Source organism: Prenolepis imparis, unplaced genomic scaffold, assembly GCF_030444845.1.
Source record: "Prenolepis imparis isolate NDT839.2.m4 unplaced genomic scaffold, iyPreImpa1.0 SCAF_1, whole genome shotgun sequence".
Lineage (NCBI taxonomy): Eukaryota > Metazoa > Arthropoda > Insecta > Hymenoptera > Formicidae > Prenolepis > Prenolepis imparis.
In genome coordinates this window covers 10,903,506-10,929,555 of record NW_028141159.1, presented here as the reverse complement: position 1 = coordinate 10,929,555, position 26,050 = coordinate 10,903,506, and the positions used below count along the sequence as shown (strand labels likewise).

Below are 26,050 nucleotides of genomic sequence, written 5' to 3'. Positions count from 1 at the left end.
GTGGTAACGTCGTCGTCCACCGCCCGTCGTACGTTACCACGCTCTATAGGGGAGAGTTGCTCTTTCCGCGTCCTCCGGGTAGGCGTGGCAGCGTCGGGAGAGATGATTTATCCCTCGCGCGAGGCGCAGTAACTGCCGAGATCGCTGGCTAAACGACCGCGCCGGTCCTTTTCGTGTATTAACCGTAATGCACTCTGCCTTGCTATTGTGTACACTGTATACGACCCCCTCCTCTCCCCTTTCTACTTCTTTGGACCCCCCTTCAAACCCCCCTTCAACTACCCCGTCGACCTTTCGTTTTTTTTCTCTATCATCTTCTTCTGCAATTTTTTGATACTCTTTTGTTGAACTTTATTATAATTCATGAAAGATATTTCTGTTTTGTGCGCGAGGAGTTTCGTCTAAGATTAATTATTTCTATCTTCGTTGTACATTTGTTTCATTTCTGTTTTTTTCATTTTGAGCCCAAGTTTGATTAATTGATGTACATGTTACTTTAGATTATGGTTTTCAATATGGATTTTTGTATCACTGGACGATACGTATCGATGTATCTCTCGCATAAATTAAAAAATAAATATATTATTTATAAAAGCTCTCAAGTTATTAATATAACGTGATTTTGATATATATTTATTTTTCCATTGTTCCGATTAATCAGCTGTGGATAGTGGCAATTATAATATTGTAAAAAACACAATAAAAAAGTTAAGGAATGCATAAAAATAAAAAGAAACTTTACAATAATTATTATCGCATTCTAAAAATTAATATTTATAGATGTTTTATAAAATATACAAAACACAGTTATATTAAATTTAATAATTAAATAACTTGTTTATGTATATATTGCATACTCTCGTTACTTACCTAAGAAGAAAAGATCACCTGTCATCAATTACTGCGCCGAGAAAAATTCGTGCATTTCTCGTGCTTCTACTTCTATTTCAAAAGTCGGCTGTTCCGAGTCAAAGGAAGCTAAATCGAATTAGCCGGCTGACACATTGACGCGTTTTGCATCGTGTATCGTCCTACAGTTGCAGCGGCCCAGCCGAATACCCGGCATATGGGGTCACGCCTACGAAGTAAACGGAGGGGGCCCCGATTTCGTCTGTGGATCCCTATTCAGAGGCTCGGGGCCCGCACGCGACGCAGCCTGCGAAAATGCGCAATCCACCGATTTGAGACGACGATCTGATCCCGTGGGAGCACCCGATGACGATGAGTCGACCCGGGGCGGCTGGTCCCTCGAGAACCGCAACAAAATTGTCAAAACAAGGCAAACGCAGGAACCCTCGCGCGATTAGCGATCTCTGTCAATCGATCTTTCGAGTCAAAATTCGCGAGATTAATTAGCTGGGAGAATGCGAATATAAAAGTCAAGAACTTTGAAAGATTTTTAAAGACATTATTTCGAACATTTATTCTAGAATAAATTAATATTTCTTATGCCATTATATATATATATAGTAGTGCAAACCTTGATCTTCAACGATATCGAAATTCTATCTTTAATTAGATTAGAGTTAATTATAACTCGGCAATGTGGTCCGTTCAAAGTTTAGCTTTAAGAAAAATGGGAAGATATCTCCTTTCGATTTTATTATCGATAATACAATCTGTGTATATAAATCTTCTTTATTATGTAAATATTTTTAATTAGCAAGGGTCTAAATGACTGATGCTTTTTTTTAACTTTTAGATTAATATAGACCTAATTGCGTCGAGTAGGCATAAGGTAGAAGACAAATGATATTTCGGATTATAGTCGCACGTTTTATTGCCGACACGATATTACAACGTATGCAAGTCTATAGTCCGACATTTTGTGCGCTTCCGCCTCGTTGTAACATTTCGCCGTTGTAATACAGCTGCGATGATCGCACGGCTGATCGATACGCGGTATCGCCGCCACGTAATAGTTCGCCAGGCTGAAACCCACTGCTTAATGTAAACTATCTACAAATACGAGCTACGTTTATGCGGAATTACTATCTATCTATCTGGTATATGTGTGTATTTACAAACTTCTAGGACTTGCTATTTACAATGCGCGTTGTAAGTAAAGTCGGAAAAGGATCTCGAGCGCTCGAGCAATATGGTCGAAATGGCTCTCGCGTATTTAGAATATTTAAATTGGTGCGATAGATAGCGAACCGAACAGAGAGATAGAGTTCGGCTCCAAAAACTCTGAATGACTGTTAAAAATATTTGAGAGATAGAAAATATTCGAAAAATTCTGTGCTATTGTTAGCAAGCAATTCATGCATATTTAATTTAACTTCGATCAAATATTCTCCTGTCTTAATGAATGATATAGCGTGTAACAAAAAATTACGTAAGATAAAAGGAAGATATACGTGTCAAGGTATAAATATTCATCTTCCCATAATTTAACTCTTGATTGATAGGTATATATGACTTGATAATGAGGGACATCCGATTCTCCATTTTGCCGCGCGCGCGTTTTACACCGATTATCACTTTACCTCTCTCCTTCCTTCGCGTCTTAACGTACCAGGCGTCCAATTCATCGTCCACACGACATCGTTCACTACCTCCCGGAGGATCCGAGACCAGCTCGATGCGCTGGTACCGCGAAGGCCCTCAAACCACCCCCAACCCCGATCTCCACTCCCATACCGGCGCCTAGTGGCGGCTGCACTTGGCCGGTCAGAGTCACCGACGAGTTTACTAGTCCCAAGGCGTCGCCCAACACCGACGCCGCTCCCGGGGATGCGCTCTCGCCCGAGGACGGTGTCGGTCTCGCACGCGGTGCTCTCGCGCACTTCTCCAGGTGATGATGATGCGACCTGACAGCTAAACGGCTCACGTGCACCGGTATCGGCACCACGATCCTGGTACCTGAACCGGTGTGCTGGCCAGAGGTACCATTGTGGCGACCAGAAGCACCGGAGGGCGTCATAGCCGACGTCGCCGTCGAACCGACGCCGATGCCGCCGCCGCTCAGCCCGGCCTTCACCCGCTTCCACTTGGCACGTCGATTCTGGAACCAGATCTTCACCTGCGCCAGAGTTACGTTAATTTGAAAACTAAGTTCCGCAAATAATTCTTTTTTGGTAAAGAGAGAAGGACCAGTTGCATATAATAATATAATTAATGTAATATATGTATGTATTTAAAGAAATTAAATTTTGTGTAACTCTGGATACATCGCGCAAATACGTCCTTCGTATCATAAATTAATTTTGACATTGCTATAAATTCTCAGGGTTCTCAAGATTGCAAATTCTACACCGAATAGAATTTATTTCAACAATTAATTAAATCCTTTCGAATATTAACTTATTCTTTAGTATCAAACATCAACTGTGTATGGACTCGTCGATTTATCGTTTGTGTTCAGCACTGACCTGCACTTCCGATAGCTTCAACGCGTGCGCTATGTGCGAACGCTCTGTCAGGCTCAGGTACTTCTTTGCGTGGAATTCGCGCTCCAGCTCTAACAGCTGTTCCGAAGTGAACGCGGTTCGTCGCCGTCGGGCTTTGTTGCCACTGGCGTTCGATGCTGACGAATTCTGTCCGTTCTCTAAGGATCTGCTGGGACTTGTTGTGACATTGCCGACGCCGACGCCATCGGAAATGTCGTGACCCTCGCCGGAACCCGCAGCTCCGCCACCCTCTTCGTCACTCTCGGCTGACACACGACCATTCTCAGATCCTGCAACACGTGGATGAGGCACCTGTCGAATCTTTTCTTTACATCTCAAAAATTTAAATCTAATTAATTATACCGAAATATAATGTAGCAAAGAATTTGAAATTGATAATGAAATAATTAATTATTAAATTAATTTGCGTTACGTTTATTCTATATTCTGTCAATGATGCGAATCTCTCGAACATTCATTACAAGCACAGATACGAGTAAAAAATATAACTCGCTTTTCAATTAAGACGCGATTTCTATAATTAATCCATAATTGAATTATTAAGAACAAATAACAATTATATTTAACATTCAAGAAAAATAATCGTCGAAAAAAGTCCTTAAAATATACAATTCTAAATAGAAGAGTTATAAAATCCACGACTAACTCCAGAGACATTAAGTCATCAACAGACTTTATCGCTATCGAGAGTACATCGCTGCGGTATGTATAGCCTGGCGGCTATTTAATATGCGGAGCAGATTGGTCGTTCCTTCATAAAAGTTGCGCTCTTCGATCGTCGGCAACGTTCTCTCGTCCGTAATTTCCCTTACAGAGTTTTTTTTTCCTTCATCCGCGAGGCAACCGAGCGCGACATGCAATATGCACCGGGATACGAAACAAAGTTACTGTGGAGTTTGATGACTCCGTCGGGTCATCATTTATTGAAAATTATTCCTATCCAGCGTGGTTATATAGCTGCGTTTGAATGGCTCGCACTCGGTTTAGTTGATCGACGTTTTGACGATCGACTGAATAAGAACGGAAATTCGCATCAATTCGCAGATATTCATAAATGTCCAAGAAAACTATTTAAAAGTTGTCTTTAACATCAATGTCAATTGGAGAATTTTTATTAAATAAATCAAACGATCATTTTAACAACTTTGAGTCGAAAATACATTTTTATAGAATTTTTAAAAAGTTTAATATAAAAGGAAAGAGAATTATCTATAATTTATTTAATAAAGACATTTATTTTCTTTAGTCTTTTAGAAATCTGTGAATGAGTTATAAATCAATCAGTATTATTCATTTATCTTTTTAAAAGTAATATAAAAATATATATATAAAATTTGTGTTACTAAATGTGTTAATTAATCTATTAAAATAATATTTAATTAAAACTCTGCATAGGTGCTTTTTAATATGATGATAGGTGCCTTTTAATATGTATTTGAAACAAATGTCAGAATATAAAGTCACGTTTTATCAGATCTAAAGTCAGATATTCTAGCAGCTAAATTAACACATATTAAAACTTATCCACGTGCAGTCCATTTCCCTCGGAAATAATATAAATAGAATCGTACAGGTTTTCTCCTCGTCGTATTTTCTCAAGTAAGCAAACCGCACGTGATTCGCACAACTTTTCCCACCGCAATATGGTCGAGTCGCATGATCAAGAGCCGATCGTTATTTGCGGGCGCATTATTTCCTGTTAAAGTTCGTTGTCAACGGTCAACTCGGCTATGGTCAGCTTGAGTTATTCATCGCTCGCGATTCGCGTCTTTCTTATCCCGAAGTTCGCAGATCGCGCACTTACAGGAGCGCGCAAACTTTCCACCACCGCATCGTCGGTTTGATGCACTCTTCTCAGTTGCTAACTTATTCAGAGGGTTTCGATTAGGCGAACGATACGCTTCCGCGAGCGTACACGGGCGTTGTCCCCTGCTTTCCGTCTTTACACTTTGCGGCGGAATCGATCTGAGAGAACGACATTGTTACATCCTCGTTTAGCCGGACCATACCTACTCCTTTAGCGAATAGAGTTATTGGAGCGAGGCTATAACCCGAAATTTAAACACGACAATGGAATTGCTTTTGCTTGTTTGAAGCTGGCAATTCGGCTCTTATAGCAAACAGATGAAGCCGACGTAAATGAGCACTAGAATCAGTCGCGAAAAAACCATTATATGTGATATGTGTCTTTTTCAATTAGAGAGAGAAAAAAAATTGTATATAAAGATTAAAAAATATGCCTATAGTACATAAAACCGAGTTTAATAAAATATGATTTTTAAATTAATTTAGTTTATATAAATATACATTCTACATTAATAAATTCCAAATTTAAATTAATTTTTTTAAATTAAATTAATTAAATTAAATTATTCTAATTTATAATATAAAGTGTAAATTGTATCAATTTTTTTAAATTTTAATTAAATCGTTGATTTATCCGCGGAAAATACTTAAAAAAATATATTTGTCAAAATAATATAAGTTATGCAATGTATACGCGCGCGCGAAAGACTATCCTATTTACAACAGGTAGGGTAATTTGCTCATGGATCGATTAGGTCGCAAATTTACTCGCCAATTATACGAACACGCAACAGATTAATTGGGTCGCGGCATCTTTATTGATTTCACCCTAAGAAAAGCTGCTGGTATCTACTTGCTTAACGTAATATTACAATGTTATCGATTCGTCGTACATAATAATAATCGGCGAAAATAGCCGGCGTGCTTCAGAGCTCATATTTTATTTAACCATTGGCAAATGGCAATTATTGAAACCTGTCAATGATGAAGCAGCCGGAAATTAAATCATTTAAAGATTTTTATCCTTGATTTATGTGTCGGATCAATTTTTGCAATCTACCCAATTCCATTGTTTTCATTCTCTCAACTATTTCTTCACCAGCTGATTACCGATTCTTTGTTATATGGAAAAGAGAAATATTTTATGCATTCATATATAGAAATTTTATATCTTCCTGATTATGAATTTTTAACATGTTATGAATTTTTAACAAAATATCTCGGAATATTAGAATTAAATATTGTTTTTTAAAATAAAATTTTTTTTTGGAAAATTAAAAAAAATTCTTGACTTAAATTTTTGAAAAATAAAAATTTTTCTTGACTTTAAGAATAATAAATACAATGAAGTTATATAAATTATTCTACGGCTATAATGTCTTGCATAATGACGCGGGGTTTCACGATCGATCGGCGGAATCGTGCCAATCCCGGTATCGTTGTTACCAAGGGGCACTGTTCCTTTTTTTTTCGCGACAAGTATGGCGCGGTCCTTTACGGAGCAAGATGCGATCCTCCCATATCGTGTCGGACGCGCCGCAGGCTCTCCACACTCGGGCAATGAATAACGAAAATTCACCGACCAGGAAAACTGCGGGAAAAGCAAAAAAAAGCTCGAGGGTCGAGTGCCTTCGTCCGATTGCAAGTATGGATATTAAGTAGTGTGGGAAACAATTTATGCATCTGTGGCCTTTGTAAAAACGCAATGAGCTCGCCTGAGTTTGATTATACTCGTAGCTCCTGTACACTTCATTGTTCATTCAGCATTAAACGTAAATCTATATATCATGCATAAAAACAAATATGGATGAGATACGGGACACTCCATAACGTCGCATAAATATCTTATCACACACTTTCGTTGTTAAACTTTTAATTATATCACTGTACTTCTCCTCGCTATTTTCGCAGCTTGGCGATAAGATTTCAGTATCCACGTGTGCGTCCAGCCAGTGTGTGGGGAAATATATCCGGCTCATTAAGTGTTAAGGAAACAGGCGAGATTCGCGACCTGATTCGAGAATAATTTGCTCGATCGCGGCCCGATATAGCGCCCGACGCGATCGATCGACGAGCTTCGCCGGAAGCAATTATCGGGATCAGATTGAAAGTAGCGCTCATTCGCCGCGTATGACTCTGAGTAAATGTATTTTTGGATATGCGACATGAAATTTCAATTGGGCTTATTAACGGTCTCTCTGTCAGTTTATGCCGCATGATGACGTTACCGAGTATCGCGACGATCGATATAGCAAAGTTGTTGGTTTGTCTCCCTTTCTCTTCTTGTATCTACTGCATGTTGCGAATATAATATCACACAGCATTTTTAGATCTGCGTATACAGCAAAATATAAAAATGGAACTTAAGAAATATAACAAAAATGATATTGTAAAAATTAAATAAATTAGTAATATTTAACATATACGAAAAAAGAGAGAGAAGAATATGTTAAGGAGAATATATTTCTATCTCTAATCTTTATTCAGTATTTAAAAAATGATCAAGTATGCTTGAAGAAAAAATTATGCGAGACTATTTGTCACGATTGAATAATGCACGTACATTCCTTTACGTATTTCATCATTTCGAGAATTTTCGTTTCCATTTAATTAAATCACGTTCATCGATGGGCTTTTTCTATAAATGCTCTCTATACGGTGGATAATTGCCGAATCGTCGAGTCGCCGGCAGATTATAGCCCAGATTATATCGGATGTTAATTCTGCAACGCTGGCATTATAAATATCACACGATGCTCAACGTCGCGGCAAAATTGACGGCTTCCATTCACGGCGACGCGACAGTCACTTTGTTACACGTTACCGGCTCTCGAAGCCGATCCTTCATATAATCGGCTTCATCTTAGTCGTCGTCCTGACGGGTATGAATGACGAATGACGTGGTCTAAAAGGACCTTTCGTCTCGCATGCCAAATCGAAATATGATCCTTTCGTTCCGATGCGCGATACGCTAATCGGCTTCCTGTTGCAGAATCGGTGAGTGCGATTAAAATTCAAGTGACATTCCATGATTATCTTCTCGTGTGCACTGTTTAAACGTCGTGGAATTAAATTCGAGTACAAAATAGAGGAAACGAGCAATCGATTACAGCAATTACACTTAAAAAAAATCAATTAATCTTATTCTCGCTATAGAGAGAAATTAAATTTTAGATTATCGTAACCACAAAAGACGAAATAAGTCACAAACGTTTTAGTTTTAATTGTTTAGAGAATCTAGATAAATTACAAAAATTAACTTTGAATTATTATAACATTTTACTGTAAGACAAAATCATCAGAATATTGAAATAATTTAATAGCATCATCAACAGCAATGTTGAAGGAATCAAAAAACGACCTATCGGATTTTTTCATTTAACATTTATTTAACGAGATACTTTTGTAAATATATATCATACGAATATATCTGAAAACGATTTTATTTTGCAATATCGCTTATAATTCTATATTTGTGTGACATAATTTAATTTATCGTGCAAAAGAATTATTCGATCAATGAATTTGTAATTTTCAACGAACGAAGTAAAATAAATTTTATAAATGATTATTCGATTATTCGAATTCCCAATAAAGCGACGGAAAATCATTTCGCTTCACCGTGTGAATGGAATTCTAAATTTTGCATAAATAATCAAATGCTTTGTTCTTTCGACTCTTTCACATTTCCAATTCACATAGCTAACTTTCGTGCTCGAATGATGAAAACGTTAACATACTTCCCGCCATGTCACATCTGGGCCAACAATAAATAATTCGCTAGTGAATATCGCGCAAGAGTCGTTCTCATTTCAAAGTACTTATCTGTTACTAATCCAATCTTCAATATGTCTATGCGTAATCGTTTTTAAACGATTTTAAACGATTTTAAACGATGTTCAATATGTTAACAGATTCGATATTTTCGTATCTTTCACAATGATGGAATGCAAATCCCCATCTGTATATTCAGGATTTTGAAAGTTAAGATATTTACTTTAAAGTTTAATTAAACGTATAAACATTTTAGATTGTATTATTCACAAAAATTCTGAATGATGTAATAATGAAAAATATAACATTTATATGAAGAAAATATTGTACATTTTTTTTACACATACAGATATATAATAGTTTCAATTTTTAACAGCAATATAGAAAAGATTTCATTAAAATTAACAAAACAATATAAAATACGAAAATTTACTTGATATAGTTATTTTTATAAATGAAAGAATTCAATATGTACAATAAGATCTAATAGATTTCTCTATTAAAAGTATTACCTTTTAATTAAAAATATTTTCAATACTTTCAATACACATTGATACTTTCAATCTTCAGTTACAGAGATTGTATAATCGAAAAATTTAAAGATCCTAGACATTGTAAAGGAAGAGTTATTTTTAGTCATTGGATAATAGCTCCGACAATCGATAAAATCTTCTTAGCAGCACCGTTGTGTATTTATGACGCATCGTCTCGATCGACGATCGCATTAAAATAACTATCCGTTCGTAGACGTATAAAAATTCATTGCCGATCAAGAATAAAATCAATTCGGTGCGAGAAAGCATGCACAATGCATGTACTTTAATCGCACTAATCGTGTTCATTCTATCATGCCTTTCTTACGCGAACCAATTTATCTGTTTCTATTATTTAATAGTTAAGATTAATCAAACTTGAAAAAGAATTAGTCAAAATTGAAATATACATTTCAAAAATGCACGATAAAAAGTGCCAGTTATTTTATACGATTATATTATATTATACGATCTAAGTAATGTTTCATTTTATGCATTAAGTTAAAAGAAAATGCACAGGCAATATATAATATTATAATTTATTTGAAATAACCATGAGAAAACAAAGATAAATTTATTAATTTTAAGATTATGATTATTAAAATTTTTAATTCTTAAATTGTAGGATTATTTCTTAGAATTACTCAATGCTTGAATCTACATTGCTACTCAGAATCTCAATTCTTTACTTTATGATTCTCGATTTCGGATATTAGATTATCAATCGAAGCAAAATCATTTTCTGAAATTGGTATTTAAGGCCTTTGAATTCTTCTGACTTTCTTCCATTTCTCATTGACTCTGATCAGAGCAAGATCAGGATCGGTAATCCACGCATTGTACGAGAACGCAATGCTCACACGTAGGTGGATCGCGACGAATTCGTGGAACGTCGCGATCGCGCCTCGTCGTGACAATCGGACGCACCGGTTCGGCGCGGTGCGTCATAAATGACCGATGACAGATTCCCCGAAGTCATTTCGTCTTGCATACGAAATCACCGCCAGTCGGCGGTACATCAATAAAAAATGTGTCCGGCCACGAATAAATGCGCGCGCCTGTACACCATCGGAATTGTCCCCACGAAAATACGTGATCGACGATCACGTATTCTTCGACTTTCGGCGATCGTCCGATGGCGCGTTTTCGGAGAACTATATTTGCAAAATATTATATAAGAATTCTTAAAAAAAAACTGATTTCCCATTTAAAAAATATATATATATAATAATTTTTTAATTAATTTTTTTATTTTATGCCCCCTTATTTGAATTTTATTTTATAAAAAGTACATTCCGAACAACTCTCTAGAATATTATTTTTCTTCTTTTTCTTCTTCTTCTTAGACTCTAATTAGATACTAGACTTCTTCTTAGATTCTAACTTTACGATAATTTATCAAATATTTTTAGAAAACCTCCGAAAAATATAAGATTGTTGAAGATTAGAACTTATGGAAGTTACATTAGAAAATTCGGTCAGGATATATTCTGAGGTATCATAATACTGCACACATTTATATGTCTGTACACATAACGAAAGATCGGGGCACGGGACCGCGATAATTTATGCACGCTACCGTGTATCTCGATTCTTTGCGGTCGATCGTATGTGTGTGTTTGTGTGTGGCGATCGCACGACTGCGATCGTGACCAAAGACACGACATCGGAATTCGTAAACGTTTGACAGACGGACCCGCCGATTTCTCCCATTTCGCGATTTGGGTCCACAGATCATTCTGCGCCCCTTTTTAGAGATCATCGCTTTGATAGCAATATGTTTCTGTACAATTTAATGCTTAATTATTGAATAATCATATTACGATTTAATAATTTTCTTTTTGAAATATTATTTAAAATTATATTACAATGAAGATCACTTTATAATAACAATAGCAAAATAAACTTATCGTATTAAGTTAGTAATCAGATAAATTAAAGATTGTCAGAAATCTATTTATTGATCGACACACATTTTTACCGGCTTCAAATTATAGCACTACCGAGAGACTTAAAACTATGTAATATATACAGTTATCACCATATAATTTGTCACTATAAGATAATCAAAGCACTTGCATATGCTCTTAGAAAACTATAAGATTGTTCCATAGTACTCTTTGCATTTATAATAAGTTATTACTAACTTTGTGGCGAGTTATATTCAGCGTTATATGTTATGTCTGTTGTATGTTTTCCACATATATATACTTCCCGCGCAAATCTTTTTATTTTATCTATTTTTGAAAGATGACGTAATAAGAAAATTAATTTATTTGTAGAAATAATTGTAATAATATTTAATTTGATTTATTTAAATTATTTAGATTATAAATTAATCACAAAGTAAACGATTAATTTAATAGAAGGACATATAAGTGCTACATCTCAAACATCATATTTCTTCATTGAAAGAAGACTATCAATCCTAATAACCCGCAAATTCTCTTATTATTTCTTTTGTTCTTTTTACGAAACTACCCCTAAAAATATATTAATTGCTTAGGAAAATCTTTTACAGATTTTTATTTCTCTGGCGCTTACAATATATTCTCTAAATAAAAAAAAATGTTAAGGAGAAAGAATGTTAAATTGTGTATCTCACCGTGCCGCGATTTGGAGAGGTCATGAGCCGGCGATGCTGGTGAGCCGATACTGCCGTCCTCATCTTCGCTGTCGGTGAAGCTGCTCAGTGCACGTTGATTCGTTGTGCGACGACAACCGTCCAAAGGGTAGTATCCCTGCGAATGAGCGGACGCTGAAACGGAGAGCTGCGGCAGCCGGTTTTGATGCAGCTCGGGGTGAGCAGCCGGATAGCCGGCGGACGGATGCTGCGGCGGCAGCATCGGAACGCCGGACGCACCACTGCCGCCGTACATCCGCATCGGTAGCCAGGCGCTGTACAAACCGAGTGGCACACCGAAACCTGCGCAGATGATTGATGGATTTAAATAATTTATCTGGTCAATAGATTCGGATGGATAAGTCGATAGATTTATCCGGATTGTATCTCTAAAGCAAAGCGGTCAATCGAGCTTTGAAATTTGATTTAATAATTTTAATTCAATGAAATTATTAGCTACTATTAGAATTATTTCAATAAAAATTAATTCAAAATTTAATTATATTGAATATTAAACATATTTTTTTAGCTGCCATTTAAAATGACAATTTGAAATTTTTTATTTTTTAATAGAATTTTCTTATTATAGTCTCTTTATTTTTTAAAATTAGATAATAGGAGCGTATTTCAAACTACAGAAGCATGAAATTTAATTATTAATGTAAAATTTAATATCTGTTAAATATTCTATTAATGTCTTCGTTTACGACTTTGATCTTTTCTATGCTATTAATAGTAATTCAAATGAATGCAACTGCAGTATTAAATTTTATTAGTTTTTTTTCGTCCATTCAGTCTCGTTAGACAATGTCTCTTGCTTGCTAAATGTTTGTCTTGCATCTAACTTGTATTTTCTTAGAGTGCACATGTTTTTAATCGTATACATTCATATTCACATTCACTGTTGCTATATATTATTGCTTAGTGTAATTGCTTTATCATTTTAGATAAATTTTAGATTTTGGTTTTCATATATATATATTTTTGTTAATTTTCTTTTAATTAATTAACACTAATTATGATTTTGTAACGCATATTCTTCTTCATTAAATTCATATATCAATGTTTTTTGTATCAATGAAATTTTGATATGTATATATGTATGTATATCATTTGCATATACATATATCATATATACATATAACATCACGATTTCAAGTTAATGTTTAACGACATAACTTTGAGTTAACTGCACCGCACTGCAATAAGTTGAATAGAAAAAGGACGATAAGTTCCGAAGGTTTCAATTACATGCATATCCGTGATCGCAGATTATAGTCTGCAAAACGTCGCCAGCACCTGGTATCTTTTCACGTTTTGGAGCATCGCTTAGACACTACGGCGCCTTTGACTCGATAGAATAAATTTTTATAGTGATTGTGTCATATCATTATCTATCTGAATGTGCGTTGCATCGAATAATCCAAAATTTCAATAGTCGTATCTCAACGCCAACAAATATTATGCAATTTCTGATAATTGTAAGAATTTATTTTCTAAAAATATATATAATATTTAATCCGCATATGAACGTAACACTTCATATGTAATTGTTTGCATTTTATAGTAATGATATTAATTTCATTATCAGTATTATGATGTCAGCCATCGCCGACTAAATCGGGACATAATTCTCCCGACGGAAGATAAAATTCGCGAAGAAGCGTAATTAAGATTATATGAGAATCTTGCATTATTTTATTTTTAACAAATTTACATGTGCACGAGTGAAGAATTTTTCTTTTTTCAATGAGAGTTCTTACAATGACTTGTTAAAGCTTAATAAATATAGATGTTATTATTTGAGACATTCATTAATTTGATTGTTTATTCATAATTGAAATAACAACCCGATAGAAAACATGTAAAATATATGTTCTCTTGAACTGAACTGATTAATATCACTAATTAAAGCTATGACAGGATTTCAGTAGTAAAAATCAGTATTTCACGTACAGCAAAAACACAATTTATGTCTCCGTTTTATTTTTGATTGTAGCAGTAAGATTTCACTGAAACACACATCAACCACTGATTCTTCTTAATAAAATTTCATTACTAGCAGTGCTATATTTATAATTCAAAGCACTGTTTATCAGTGATAATGCATTGATTCCATTTTAAGAGAGTTACGAACAATTAAAAGCTTTAAGAGAGATGCGAACATTTAAAGCTTAGTAGATCAATAAAGTCCGTTTTACGAATATGAAAATTTCACAATCTCAATATTTCTTTCAAAAATAGCTATTATAATAAAATAATTTATTTTTATTTTAAATTAATTATTTATAATAATATTTATAATTGCACACGCACACACACATGTACACATATTTGTGTGTATTATGTATGTATGTGTGTGTGTAATATTTGATGAGATTTAAAATTGTTTTCTAACAACTTTATCATAATTATCGTCGAAGATCACAGAAAATATATTGGTGAGAACTGAATGAATTGTCGGAACAGAACAGACATGGTAACCCGCTCTTTCCGCTGCAGTTATCGATTAATTTTTATGTATTTGTAGCCACCGTATTTTAAGTCGCAGTCACGATATTAACTTTTCGCACACATCTGTATCATTCTCTCTCGTCTGAAGAATTCATATTAAAATAATCTAAAATTTATAAATTGTCTCGAATCGATATTTAAAAAACATAAAAAGAAAAATGCTCAACATAATAAAAGTAAATATTTATATTAAAAAATTTTTTGTTTTTATCCTTATTGCAAAATCTTTCTCTTATTCTTTGAATATTCGTAACAAGTTTCGCCGTCGGGAAATTTCGGTTAATCGGATTCGCATCCAATATTCTTCGCAGAGAATAAATTTCTACATATAAAATATATATTTTCTAATTTTTTAAAATTAATTTATGGTGCTGTCGATTGCGAAAAATAAAGAAAAGTAAAGGGGAAAAGAAAAGGGGAGCACTCACCTGAGGGTAGCGTGTTCGCCGTAGCAGTTGCTAGGTAATGCCTCTGATAGAGCTGATACTCCCGGTCCCGGTGCTCTTCCTCTTCGCTGCCATTAGTCCGGTCATCTCGCGCGACACCACCAGCATCGTGGTCCTCGCGTGCGCCACCGATCAGGCTCTCGATCGTAAAAGGTCGCGGTGTCGGACGTCGCGCGAGCTTCACTTCCGCAGCCGACGACTCCAGCTCGTCGCTCGCCGAGCCGACGTCGAGCTCGGTCTCCTCCACACTTGCATCCATGACTCGTTGGACCTGACGGATGGATGTACAAAAATCGAGAGCAGAGTCGATCTCGATTCGATACTACGTACGAAGCATAATCTTCCCTTGAATTTGTATAATTTTCCCTTCTTGAGCACAGAAATTGCACGTTTCTCGCACGATTCAAAGTCGTTTCCGTCCTGTGATAAATTCCGTGGGCCTGAGTGTATTTTAGGAAACTGAATCGCGCAGATAATTAAATTGTATTATGCGCCGAATCTGAATGAGATTTGCAGCCAGTGTCGGATTAGCTTTATTCAAATTGTCACTGTCAAATCGTTGCAATATAAATTTAATGTTGTCGATTAATGTTAAGGCGCGCTGTATGTCAATAGATTTGTGTTAACACTTGTTTTGCAATTTTTTTTCACTTTGCGTGATATTACATTTCGTGTTGTAATAGCTATGGCACATTTTATGGCGAGCATTACACCATGGATAATTTTTACTGTCAAAACTTGCCTTTTTTCTTTTTCTCTTTCTTCTCTTTTTATTCTGCACAATATTGAAATATATGTAACGTGTAAATATCTATTATAAGACTAATGAAAAATTATAGTCTTTTAATTCAACGTGGCAGTCAATGTGTCGACGATAATTTCTTTTGCATTTTACTGACAATATCTTCTGTGGTAGAAGTGATCAGTGTTTCACAATTTAACAGTTTTCGATGTCTCTATCTACAAATTAACATGCTTTGGCACTGGTTACAACTATATATATAAAAAGTAAAAGTTTATTACACATTCCTCGCTGTCTTGAAATCTTCGTGATTTGCAGAAACACTATTGATTATTGTGATTATAATACAAGCTTATGAAAATTAGATATACGATGTCTAATAAGATCTGTTTTGTATGAAAAGTAGCGTTCGATTAGTATAAATACATTTTTGCATGTAATCCTCTTTTCTGGCTCTTGACTATAACTTGCTTCGGCTTTTCCATATGTATATTATATAGCACTTTTGCTAAAACTGTTAGATAAATAGTTTAACTTGTCTAGGGGAACGATAAAATATGAAAAACTGTTGTCGAGTCCTTGTTAAATTCGTACTAAACGTTAGATTATCACCGAATACCAAAGGTTAATAAAAAATACTATTAATTATTCGCAAAATTTGGCAAATTTTTATCAGCACAAATTTACAGATGGACATAAATTATTAGCGTTGGGAATTTCTAAAATTATGTCCATCTTTATAAATTTTCTTCTTTTCTTTCATTTGGCAACTTCCTCGACTATTAACAATTCTGCACTACTTGTTGATGACAATAATGATGGCACCCGCGAAACTATATGTACACCGAAGTATAAAGCTATAACAAGACGGCAACCGTATGGCACACGGGTCGACGGGCGACTGCCGAGGGTATAGAGCAAGGTATTTTAATTCGTGATCCCCCAGCATGCGCGGTTCCGGTGTGGTGGATGGGGTAGCTGCGCCGTACCGACCTTCATTCGACCCTGATTGGTTGCATACGAACCAACAGTCGTCCGGCCGCGCCTATCGTTGGCTGACCCACCATCTTGGTGCCAGGTTTTTGATCCGAGGTGCTTGCATTCGGATGCTTCGAGATTGGAAACGGTGGACAGTTCAGGACAGTCGTGGTATATAGGATCCATTTTTAAATGTCATGCGACTGCTGTGACGGCGTAATTAATGTTCCTTAACTGAACATGACTTCTGGATAATAATTGAAAAGATAAAATCCTCGAGAGCATCTTTCAGAAGGTAAAAATCTCGAAAATTGTTCTCGAAGAGCAAAACCTGAAGAGTAATTTTAATGAAAAAAAATTTTAACGCTCGCTCTCCGAGAGTAAGATTATGACTATTCAAAAATGTGCATTATTGACATACTACACGCAGTTTAATATTATCTAATATTCTGATAAAATTATCTTTTTCTCTAGCATTAACAAATATTTTTTTGTCGATGCTTGATAGAGAGAGAGAGAGAGAGAGAGGGAGGAGGTTGAAAAGATGTTTGATTATCTATGAAAAAAATATAGAAATATTAATATTAATTACATAATATATAATATATAAATCACATATTGACATTCGAATTTTAACATTTAACAAATCTCACATACTGAAATTATGAGGGGTAACTTATGAGTGACGAGGCTTGAAAGAATTTTGACAGGTAATTGACTAATTGCATTTTCTTGTAGACATGAATCGACGTTAACGAGCTTTCTTCTATGGTCTATTTATTATATCCTCAACATGTTCCCCATTAAGTTATCCTCGGTGCCACCCCCAAAGGATATTTCCTAACGAGCATATATCAAAATTGGTGCCTTGCTTTATCCGTTCACAAGAAAATTGACATGGCTCACCTATTTGTGGAACATTATTTGGAGTCACTATTACATCGTCTCCTGATTGTCGTGTCTTTCCAGTTTCTTCTAAATATTTTAATATACTATGTATTTTAATGCAAAATACTTTTTTATGTATATAACATTTTTTCTTAATTACTCTAAGAAAAATAAATTGTGTTTTTATTAAGAAAGAAACACTGCTCGGAACTTAGATAACAAATTCTTTCATCTATAATTGTTTTGGCGTTAATAGATAACATAATTAAATATTGTCAATATTGTAATGTTAAGTAATTATTGAGCGCCTTCTTTGATTATTTCAGTATGAGAGAAATATATTATGTTCTATTATAAATTTGGGAAAACATAATTATTAAATTATGCCGCAACGTCATTAGAAACATATTATACTTGTTACTTCACACATATCTGCGTACACGTCGAATTTTAGGATAGATTACGCCCACGCATCGTTGGTGGTTCCGAGCCGGCTAATCGATGGACCACTATAGTAACGATACTATTTCGATACCTCGTTAGCATGCCGTCACTTTAATTGGATTCTAAAGTTACCCAATATATATTGTTTTGTGCATAATTTATATTTATATTTTCAATTATATTTAATGTTTCGGAAATGTATACATTTTAATTTAACAAAAAACATTTTTCTAATATTTACTCTCAAATATTATATTTATATCATCCCCTCTCCCCGATTATACTCTTATTCTAGCTCGTTCTTATTCATATATACATGTATTATATTTATTTCATTTAATTTGTTACATTTATTTTTAATATTGATCTGCTGTAAATTCTGAAAGAATCATAAGTATTTGTATTTAAAGTATTTTTATATAAAAAATTTTCGTAATGCTCTGATGTGTATATAAGCATAAACTTATATATAATATATTAATTAAATAATATATATTATCTCTCTTAATAATTTATTCGAGTTTTAACTCAAAGAGATTATATATTTCTATATTCTATATTCAAATGATATTTCTTAATAATGTAACAATATTTTACGATTATTAATACTCTTTCACGAATTCGAACATAACGGATGTAGTTTTACGAGCTGTCGTCAGAGAGGTTTATGGCAAACGTTTGCACTCATTTGCGCGACAGAAAGGCGGAAATGAGTATCGACGAAGCTAAAGAATCGAGCACAAAGCACGACAAAGTGGCACTTAACGCCTTGTAAAATTAGAGAAGGGACACAGAGGCAGGAAGAGAGATAAAGGCATTACGCCAGCGATGAAAGGTGTTTAAACGTGGTTCGCTCTGGTAGTCGACCTCCTCTGTCAAGTTAAGAACAAAGTCATCACTCGAAATAGAAAATTTGTAAACTCATCTTTAAAGAATTAATCTCAATACAAAATAGATAAATGTCAACAGATAAATGTGCTGAAATTTTTAGAAAGAATTTTAAGAAAGACACTTATCGAAATTGTTAATATTACATTATATTGTATAATGTGATAGTGGAGAACAGAAGAAGAAAATTGTTTTTACAAACATACTTTTATCTGGTACATCATCCCCGGATAAAAAGCAACGACTATAAATTTCATCTGTGTACCAAGCAGTGGCAATCGGCCAGACGACGTTTCACCCTGCAAGTAGTCACTGACAAATTGGGGCAGACCATGTCGCGCAGTAGAATATGTAAGGCACGCGCCAGGTCGGCGCTGCAGAATATAAAAAAAATTTTATATTCTTCTTTCAATTCTTTAATGAGAAACAATATAAATCAAATCAATATTTTGCTCTCTTATTAAAAACATTTATATATAAATCGCGCTGAATTCCGGAAATTGACGATTATTTTTAAAATTACATATGAAAGAAAATTAAATGTCACATACGCATTGCGTCAATCATAAAACTGTCTTTCTCAAAGAAGGATTCAAGTGCAAACGTAATAATAATTTGGACAGATCTCTCTAAAAAGAGATTTCTATGTAATAGATTTCTGTAACTTTGCCAGACTCCTCAGATTTGCATTAAATCTGAGCCGGCGTAATTTCCGTCATATTCGTTAGCGATAAAGCTGGAAAATTCTTCAGCTACATTGTGCGAGCGTCATACATCACGAATAAAGAGAAACGTTCAACCCCAAGTTGTACGAGTCGCCATGTGCGCGGCTGCTGCTCGCGCAGAACATAGAACACAGGAGAGAGCTCCGACCGTGAATGCTCAGACGGCCTTAAATCTCGTCTCGCTGTTCGCTTCGCGGACAGCGGAGCGAAGCGATGCTGCGGGCGTCGTCGGTCCACGTCTTTTTGCGCGGCGGAGGCGTCGGTGCGCGTCCCGCTCGACTCGTTACGCACGTGTGAACGGAAATGTCGACGCTTAAACGCTCGCGGCCGGTCGAGTTTTAATTGCCTGCCGTTAGTTACCCGAAGAGAAGCAAGAGAGGAAGAGAGAATGAGGAGAAGGAGCGGAGAGAAGGGCGAGGTGCGCGCGCGTTTCTCTCAAGAGCGATCTCTCCTCGCTTTTTGCTGCGGTTTTCTGCCGCCACCAATCGCATCCGACGACCAATTTGTCCCAGCACGGCATCTTCCGCTTCTGACTGTCTTCTTGCAACCAGAATTCGTCTTCGTACCCTTCTCTGTGTTTCCCCTACGTTTTTTTTTCTCGTTTCGAAATTGCAGTGTTATTAAATAACCATTTAATCGCACAATTCTGATCAGCTATAATGTAGAGTTAAATCTCTCTGTTAGTTCTCACTTCGTTCGAAACGCATATTTTATATTTTTTTATTTTATTCTTTTTTTATTATAAAGTTTTTATATTTAAAGAATTGAAATATAAAATTGAGAAAGATAAAAATTCTTAACTTCTCATAAATGTTAAACGTTTGTAATTAAAGACTTCATTCATTATTTCAATGAGATACTTTGTATAAAATCTTACTTTTAATTTTTTTCAGATAAGCTTCGTAATTATATTATTTTAAGTGCTAACTGCGTCACGCGGACAGTTCGCGTTTCTCTGAAAATCGCGGTAGGTTCTTGTGAATGACTGGCTCTACTGCTAATCCATCACTCGCGAAATAGGGGAGGTCGACTATTAAACGCTATAGAGTATATTCCGCGCGTGCGTTTCTAAACATAGCGACACGAAACGAGAGAGAAGGGTCAGGTTCGCGATTGGCGGTGCGCACGAATGTGCGTGCTGGTCAAAATCGATGGTTAGCAAATTAGTGGGCGTCGCGAAAACCGAGAAGCCGGCTCGGCAGCATCCCCTCCCTCTTATAATGGATTAACCGCTGGGTCCACCGAGCAAGGGATGAAGGGGGCTCGTCGAGTCACGCGCAAATTAGCGTACCGTCTATTTCACGCGATTCGCGCGTGTTGAAACCGAAATTACTTCGTGTCTATTTTGATAGTCTGCTTCTAATAATCCGATAATAACTATGGACTTGAAGCAAAAGCGAAGGATGAAGCATCGTTCCAGCATCCGCGGATGTTTACGTGTATATATATACGCGCACGCACGATGCATCGCATGCATCGCCGCGTTCATTTCACGCGTAATCGCAAGCGCGTCCCATTTCAGGTCGAGGATGCTCGTGCTTCTTGCACGTCTCAATATAGCACCCCGTTTAGTCGCGCCCACGATTAACTTGATTTAGGCATACGCCGTTTAGCGTTTCAACTATATGAGACCGCCTACGGTGATTTAAAGACGTCGCTCTTTGTCGCTCATCGTTTTTTCGTATTAGAGGTATAAGATGATTAACATGTCCGACACGATGCCGGAACATGCATGAAATGTTAAAGAAACGATATCGTCTTAAACGGTACTTGCAAAAAGCTTTCAAGTTCCATTTTTCAGCAGTTGTTCTTGTCTGCGCTAATTTTACTGCTTATTTTCTACGAAGTCACAATTTATTTCATTCGTTCGTCAAACACAAGAAATAAAATAAAAAAATATAATCTTTATATATTTAAAAAACGTGTACTGCTCTATCGAGAAGTTTTTTTCGAGAAGAGCTCATATTTTTTTGTCTTTTCGAAGTAGAGAAATTTATGAATTCGCTATCATCTAGCGAAATCTAATACTTCAAACTCGATTAATATTTTTGACAGTTATCAGCTGACTTCTGTCAAAAAATATTAATAACTATCTGCGATAAAATTTTGAAAGTTATCAGCTGATAACTGTCAACAATTATTATAATTGCAGATGATGCATTATAACATAACTATTTTCATTAGGCATTACAACATTATATTATATACTATTATATTATTTACAACATATTATATACTATTTTAATTTTTATAACATATTATTATTTTAAAATTTAATTAGCAAATTTTTGCTTCATTAATATTTTTTGACAGAAATCAGCTGATTAAAGCGTTAATTTGCTAATTAAATTTTAAAATAATATGTTATAAAAATTAAAATAATATATTTTAAATAATATGTATGTTATAATATTTTAAACTCGATTAATATTTTTGACAGTTATCAGCTGATTTCTGTCAAAAAATATTAATCAAAGCGTAGCGCGCGCTTGTGTTGTTCTAATTAATATAATTCGGATATGTGGGTTTATACATTTTTTAATCTATAATTTTCCACTTACGATGCACAAAATAGCAGTTAAAAATACAAAGAGCCCGCACGCGCATGCAGTCAGTTATATTCGGATGCACGCAAGACAGTCAAGATACGAGTTCTTTCTGTTTCTCTCTCTTTCTCTCTCTTTTACGGTGGTTACTGTCTGCAAAGCATGGTAATCAGGCAGCCGATTGATTAGCCGACAAAGTACCGCCAGCAAATTAGAAGAATGCCATCTACACGTCCCCGTCCCCGCCCTTCATTGTACGTGTTACCACATATGCGTGTACGTACGCGCTGTCTGTATCCTTCATCAATGCGTGTGCGTATAAGAAGTTTCACAAAAAATGAGCTAGACATCTATTTTTAAAAAAATTATATAATATACATATAAACATACACATATATATTTTCTATAAAATTCTTTGAAATTTATGGGAAAAGAATAACTTTTTAATATAGTTTGTGTTCATTTTCTTTTTGTTTATCTATGATAGATCTACAAACACATATGTATGAATGCGTATAAAATGTTTCGTTAATATTTTTTAAAAAATATTAAATACAGATAAAAATATTATAGAGATGGGGAAAGCTTTTATAATTATATAAAAAAGTATTATATGATTATAACTTTTTTAGACATAACTCTCGTGAAACATCCTGTACATGAAGGTAACATACATAAGATAAGAGAAAGAGGGGAGATTATCTGGTAAAAAGTCTATCCTTGAAGCAGTCCAGTCTCGGTCTGCTCGGTGCATCCGAATGCGCGTTGCCCTTTGAAGTGTACCGACAGCCCCACACATCAACTCTGTCGACATTCCCTTCGTGTCCTTCGAGAAGAAAAATATCGTTATCCGCCCACTCAGTGCTTACGTCTTCGAATAAGCGAGGGTGTAAGTGGATGACATTGATCCGTGACACTTCCGTATTTAAAATTCTATTTAGTGAACGGAGGCTTAAAACGGAAGTCGGGAAACTTCAGTTCCTCAATCAAATAGTTCAGATTTTTTTAAATTTACTTTTTAATTATGAATAGTATAAGTATCTTATTTCAGAAAGGAAGTCTTTACATTACATTCTTAATTCTTGATATTTTTTAATTACGATTTTTATTGATTACTATTATTATTTGTGATTCTCAATATATGAATAAAATTTTATCTTTAAATATGCAAGTTGCAAGTGAAAATTATTGATATTTATCATATTATCGTATTATATCTCCTCCATAACATGCTCTATTTAAATATATTTATTCTCAATCGATTTTTATCAAAGCTACTGTATCAAAGATTTAATTATTAGAAATTACAATATATAATGGATGGATCTTGCTAATTCTTTAAATATTTATATATGCATTATATATAATACAAATATATAATAAATTGTAAATTTTTAGAAACACTAAAAATTAAAAAACAATTATTTTCATAATTAGTCCCTAAATTAGAAAAAATTTACCATCTGAAGCAATTATATTTTGAAATTATTTTGTCATATATATAATTAGAAATTATTTAGATTGATTATGTAAATCGGTCTTAATGACAATTTATATATAAATCAGGAAGTCGTAAAATTATCACTCCCTACACCCTCACTTGATGCGAAGCATTCGAGCACAAAGGATCCGTTGGAAATGTCGAAGATGTGGCCAGATCCTACAAATAATCCCGTCGAAATGTCGTCGCGCTTCGGTGGACACATAAATGCCGGGTTCGTTCGAGTATGAATTACTCGTACGTCGTGTCGTCGCGACGACAATGTTCTAGCGACTTTCTCCACTTGCCGGAAAATCTTTTTAATCCATTTACACCAATTCTTTTGCTGTTTTTGTATCTCTAACAATCTTTATCTCTCCCAGAAATGTGTGTTCTGTATGTATCGTATTATATCTTTTCCAACGCGATCTCTATTTAAATACATTTTATTCTCCATTGATTTTTGTCAAAGCTATACCGAAGATTTAATTACTTGAAATTAAAATATATATGTATAATCTTGATGATTTTTTTTGAATATTTTTATATATAATAATATAAATATATAGTAAATTAATCGATTTGTCATTTGGTTAAGAAACAGAAAATTTTACTTATTCTGTTGTTAATAATATTATTATGTTATATAGGATTAAATAAATGTGAATTAGTTTGAATACATTTAATTATAAGTATAAAATATAATTGTAATTAAAATCTTCGCTATCTTCGAACTCAACAGATTTGAACCTTTATATTATTTCTATCGTTAAATTTAAATAATTAATAAGTGATATATACACTGTTTACACTGATAATATTTTACTGCTTTGATATTTCCATATAGCTTATATATTCACTATAATATGTATGTATAATGCGCGTAAATGTGTACGCAACCGAATCTAAGCGACAAGGGTGGAAGAGGAGAGGTGGAACGACGGATTTCGCGGAGAATACACGAGAGTATTGAAATGCAAAAGGCATAAAATATATTTGAAAGTTAAATACGAGTCAAGTGGCGCCTCGGTAGGGGGTAACCAGACGCGGTGAAGTCGGGGGCCCTCCTCTCACACCACGCAGAATTTCGACGATTTCCTGGACCTCTATCTGCGAATCCCGCCGAGAATTTTGATGCCGTTAAAACTCGCTTATCTCGCGGATTCGTGCAGGAACGCACACATTCGTTGCAAGGACTCAAAATTTGTCAGGGGAAAGATATTACATTGTATTTTATAAGTAATATTTTCCAAATTTTTCTGAATATGCAATATATCTATTCTTTTCTGTTAAATTCTGTAATCTCTTCTCGTTCTTCTCCTTTCTTTGAATAAATTAAAATAATCGTCAAAAATATAAAATTGACTCTTCTTATCAGCGCAACTCTTAATACAACAATTATTTATCTCCTCTCGCTCAAGATGACGATCGAGATGAAGTCGAGTCGTTCGTTAGCGAGATAACTCTCTCGTCCTGGCGCGTCCCGATTTCCGAGGATTCTCCATCGCGGCCGTCCCATTGTTCCGTAGCCTTAATGCGTGCGTCGCTGTAAACAGCGCTACAATGGAACAACTTCGTTAGCATAATCGCGTCACAGAGTCACCCGGGCGGCCCCCCCGCTTTCCCATCTCCGTGCCTCTCCGCGCCACGACGGCTCCCTTTCGGATTTTACGGGTGGTTTGCCCGTGCGTCCTGGGCCTCCTCTACCTTCTCGTAGGCGGGCCCGATCCGATCCGCTCCTACGTTTAACCGTCGCCCGTCGAGTATTATTCATTGTCGCGATTCAATCGTTCATCATTGTATCGAGAGTGTCATAGGCGCAGCGAAAAGGGTGCGAAAAATTGCACCCCTTCTGTAGGAAATATTCAAAAAACGGGGAAAAGTCATTTATAGTATATGTATATCTTCATTTTTCGCGAAATCGATGAAATCGAAACCGGAATTGTTAATTTATTGGAATCAGCTGGAATTTTTGACACCATTAAGTATATATCGTGTATCGATACATTCGACGTAACGTGTATTTTTATTTCACATTTAAAATAACTTTTTTTTGAATAAAGATATTAAAATAAAATTTTTAGGTTTTTAATTCTAATGGGCTTTTGTTAATTTTTCGCGTATGATTTGCCAAAAAGATTTTGTCGGCGCCGATGTAGATTGTATATTTCTCTGTTACGCATCTCTCATCTTTCCTTTCTCCGCCTCCCTCGTACAGATTACAAACTGATTGAAATGGATCGCTCTTGT

At 35.2% G+C, this 26,050-nt stretch overlaps 1 protein-coding gene across 10 annotated transcripts in view; it reads right to left on the bottom strand.

Moving 5' to 3' along the window:
• Positions 1–1,755: 1,755 nt before the first annotated feature.
• The window catches only part of LOC145945422 (dynactin subunit 6-like), a 29,025-nt gene continuing 4,730 nt past the window's right edge, over positions 1,756–26,050 (bottom strand). Inside the window, exons 1-6 of one of the 10 annotated variants that reach the window (XM_083054442.1) lie at positions 17,487–18,515; positions 15,092–17,385; positions 12,132–12,452; positions 3,375–3,682; positions 2,519–3,025; positions 1,756–1,931 (exon numbers count right to left, since the gene is read on the bottom strand). In XM_083054442.1, the coding sequence (XP_082910568.1) occupies positions 2,555–3,025; positions 3,375–3,682; positions 12,132–12,452; positions 15,092–15,368 (1,377 nt within the window). In that variant the 5' untranslated portion in view covers positions 15,369–17,385; positions 17,487–18,515 and the 3' untranslated portion in view covers positions 1,756–1,931; positions 2,519–2,554. Of the gene's footprint in view, positions 3,026–3,374; positions 3,683–12,131; positions 12,453–15,091; positions 17,386–17,486; positions 18,516–23,078; positions 23,147–24,891; positions 24,911–26,050 lie in introns of those variants that run through there. The other 9 variants (XM_083054418.1, XM_083054427.1, XM_083054433.1 and 6 more) reach the window with 9 other exon arrangements.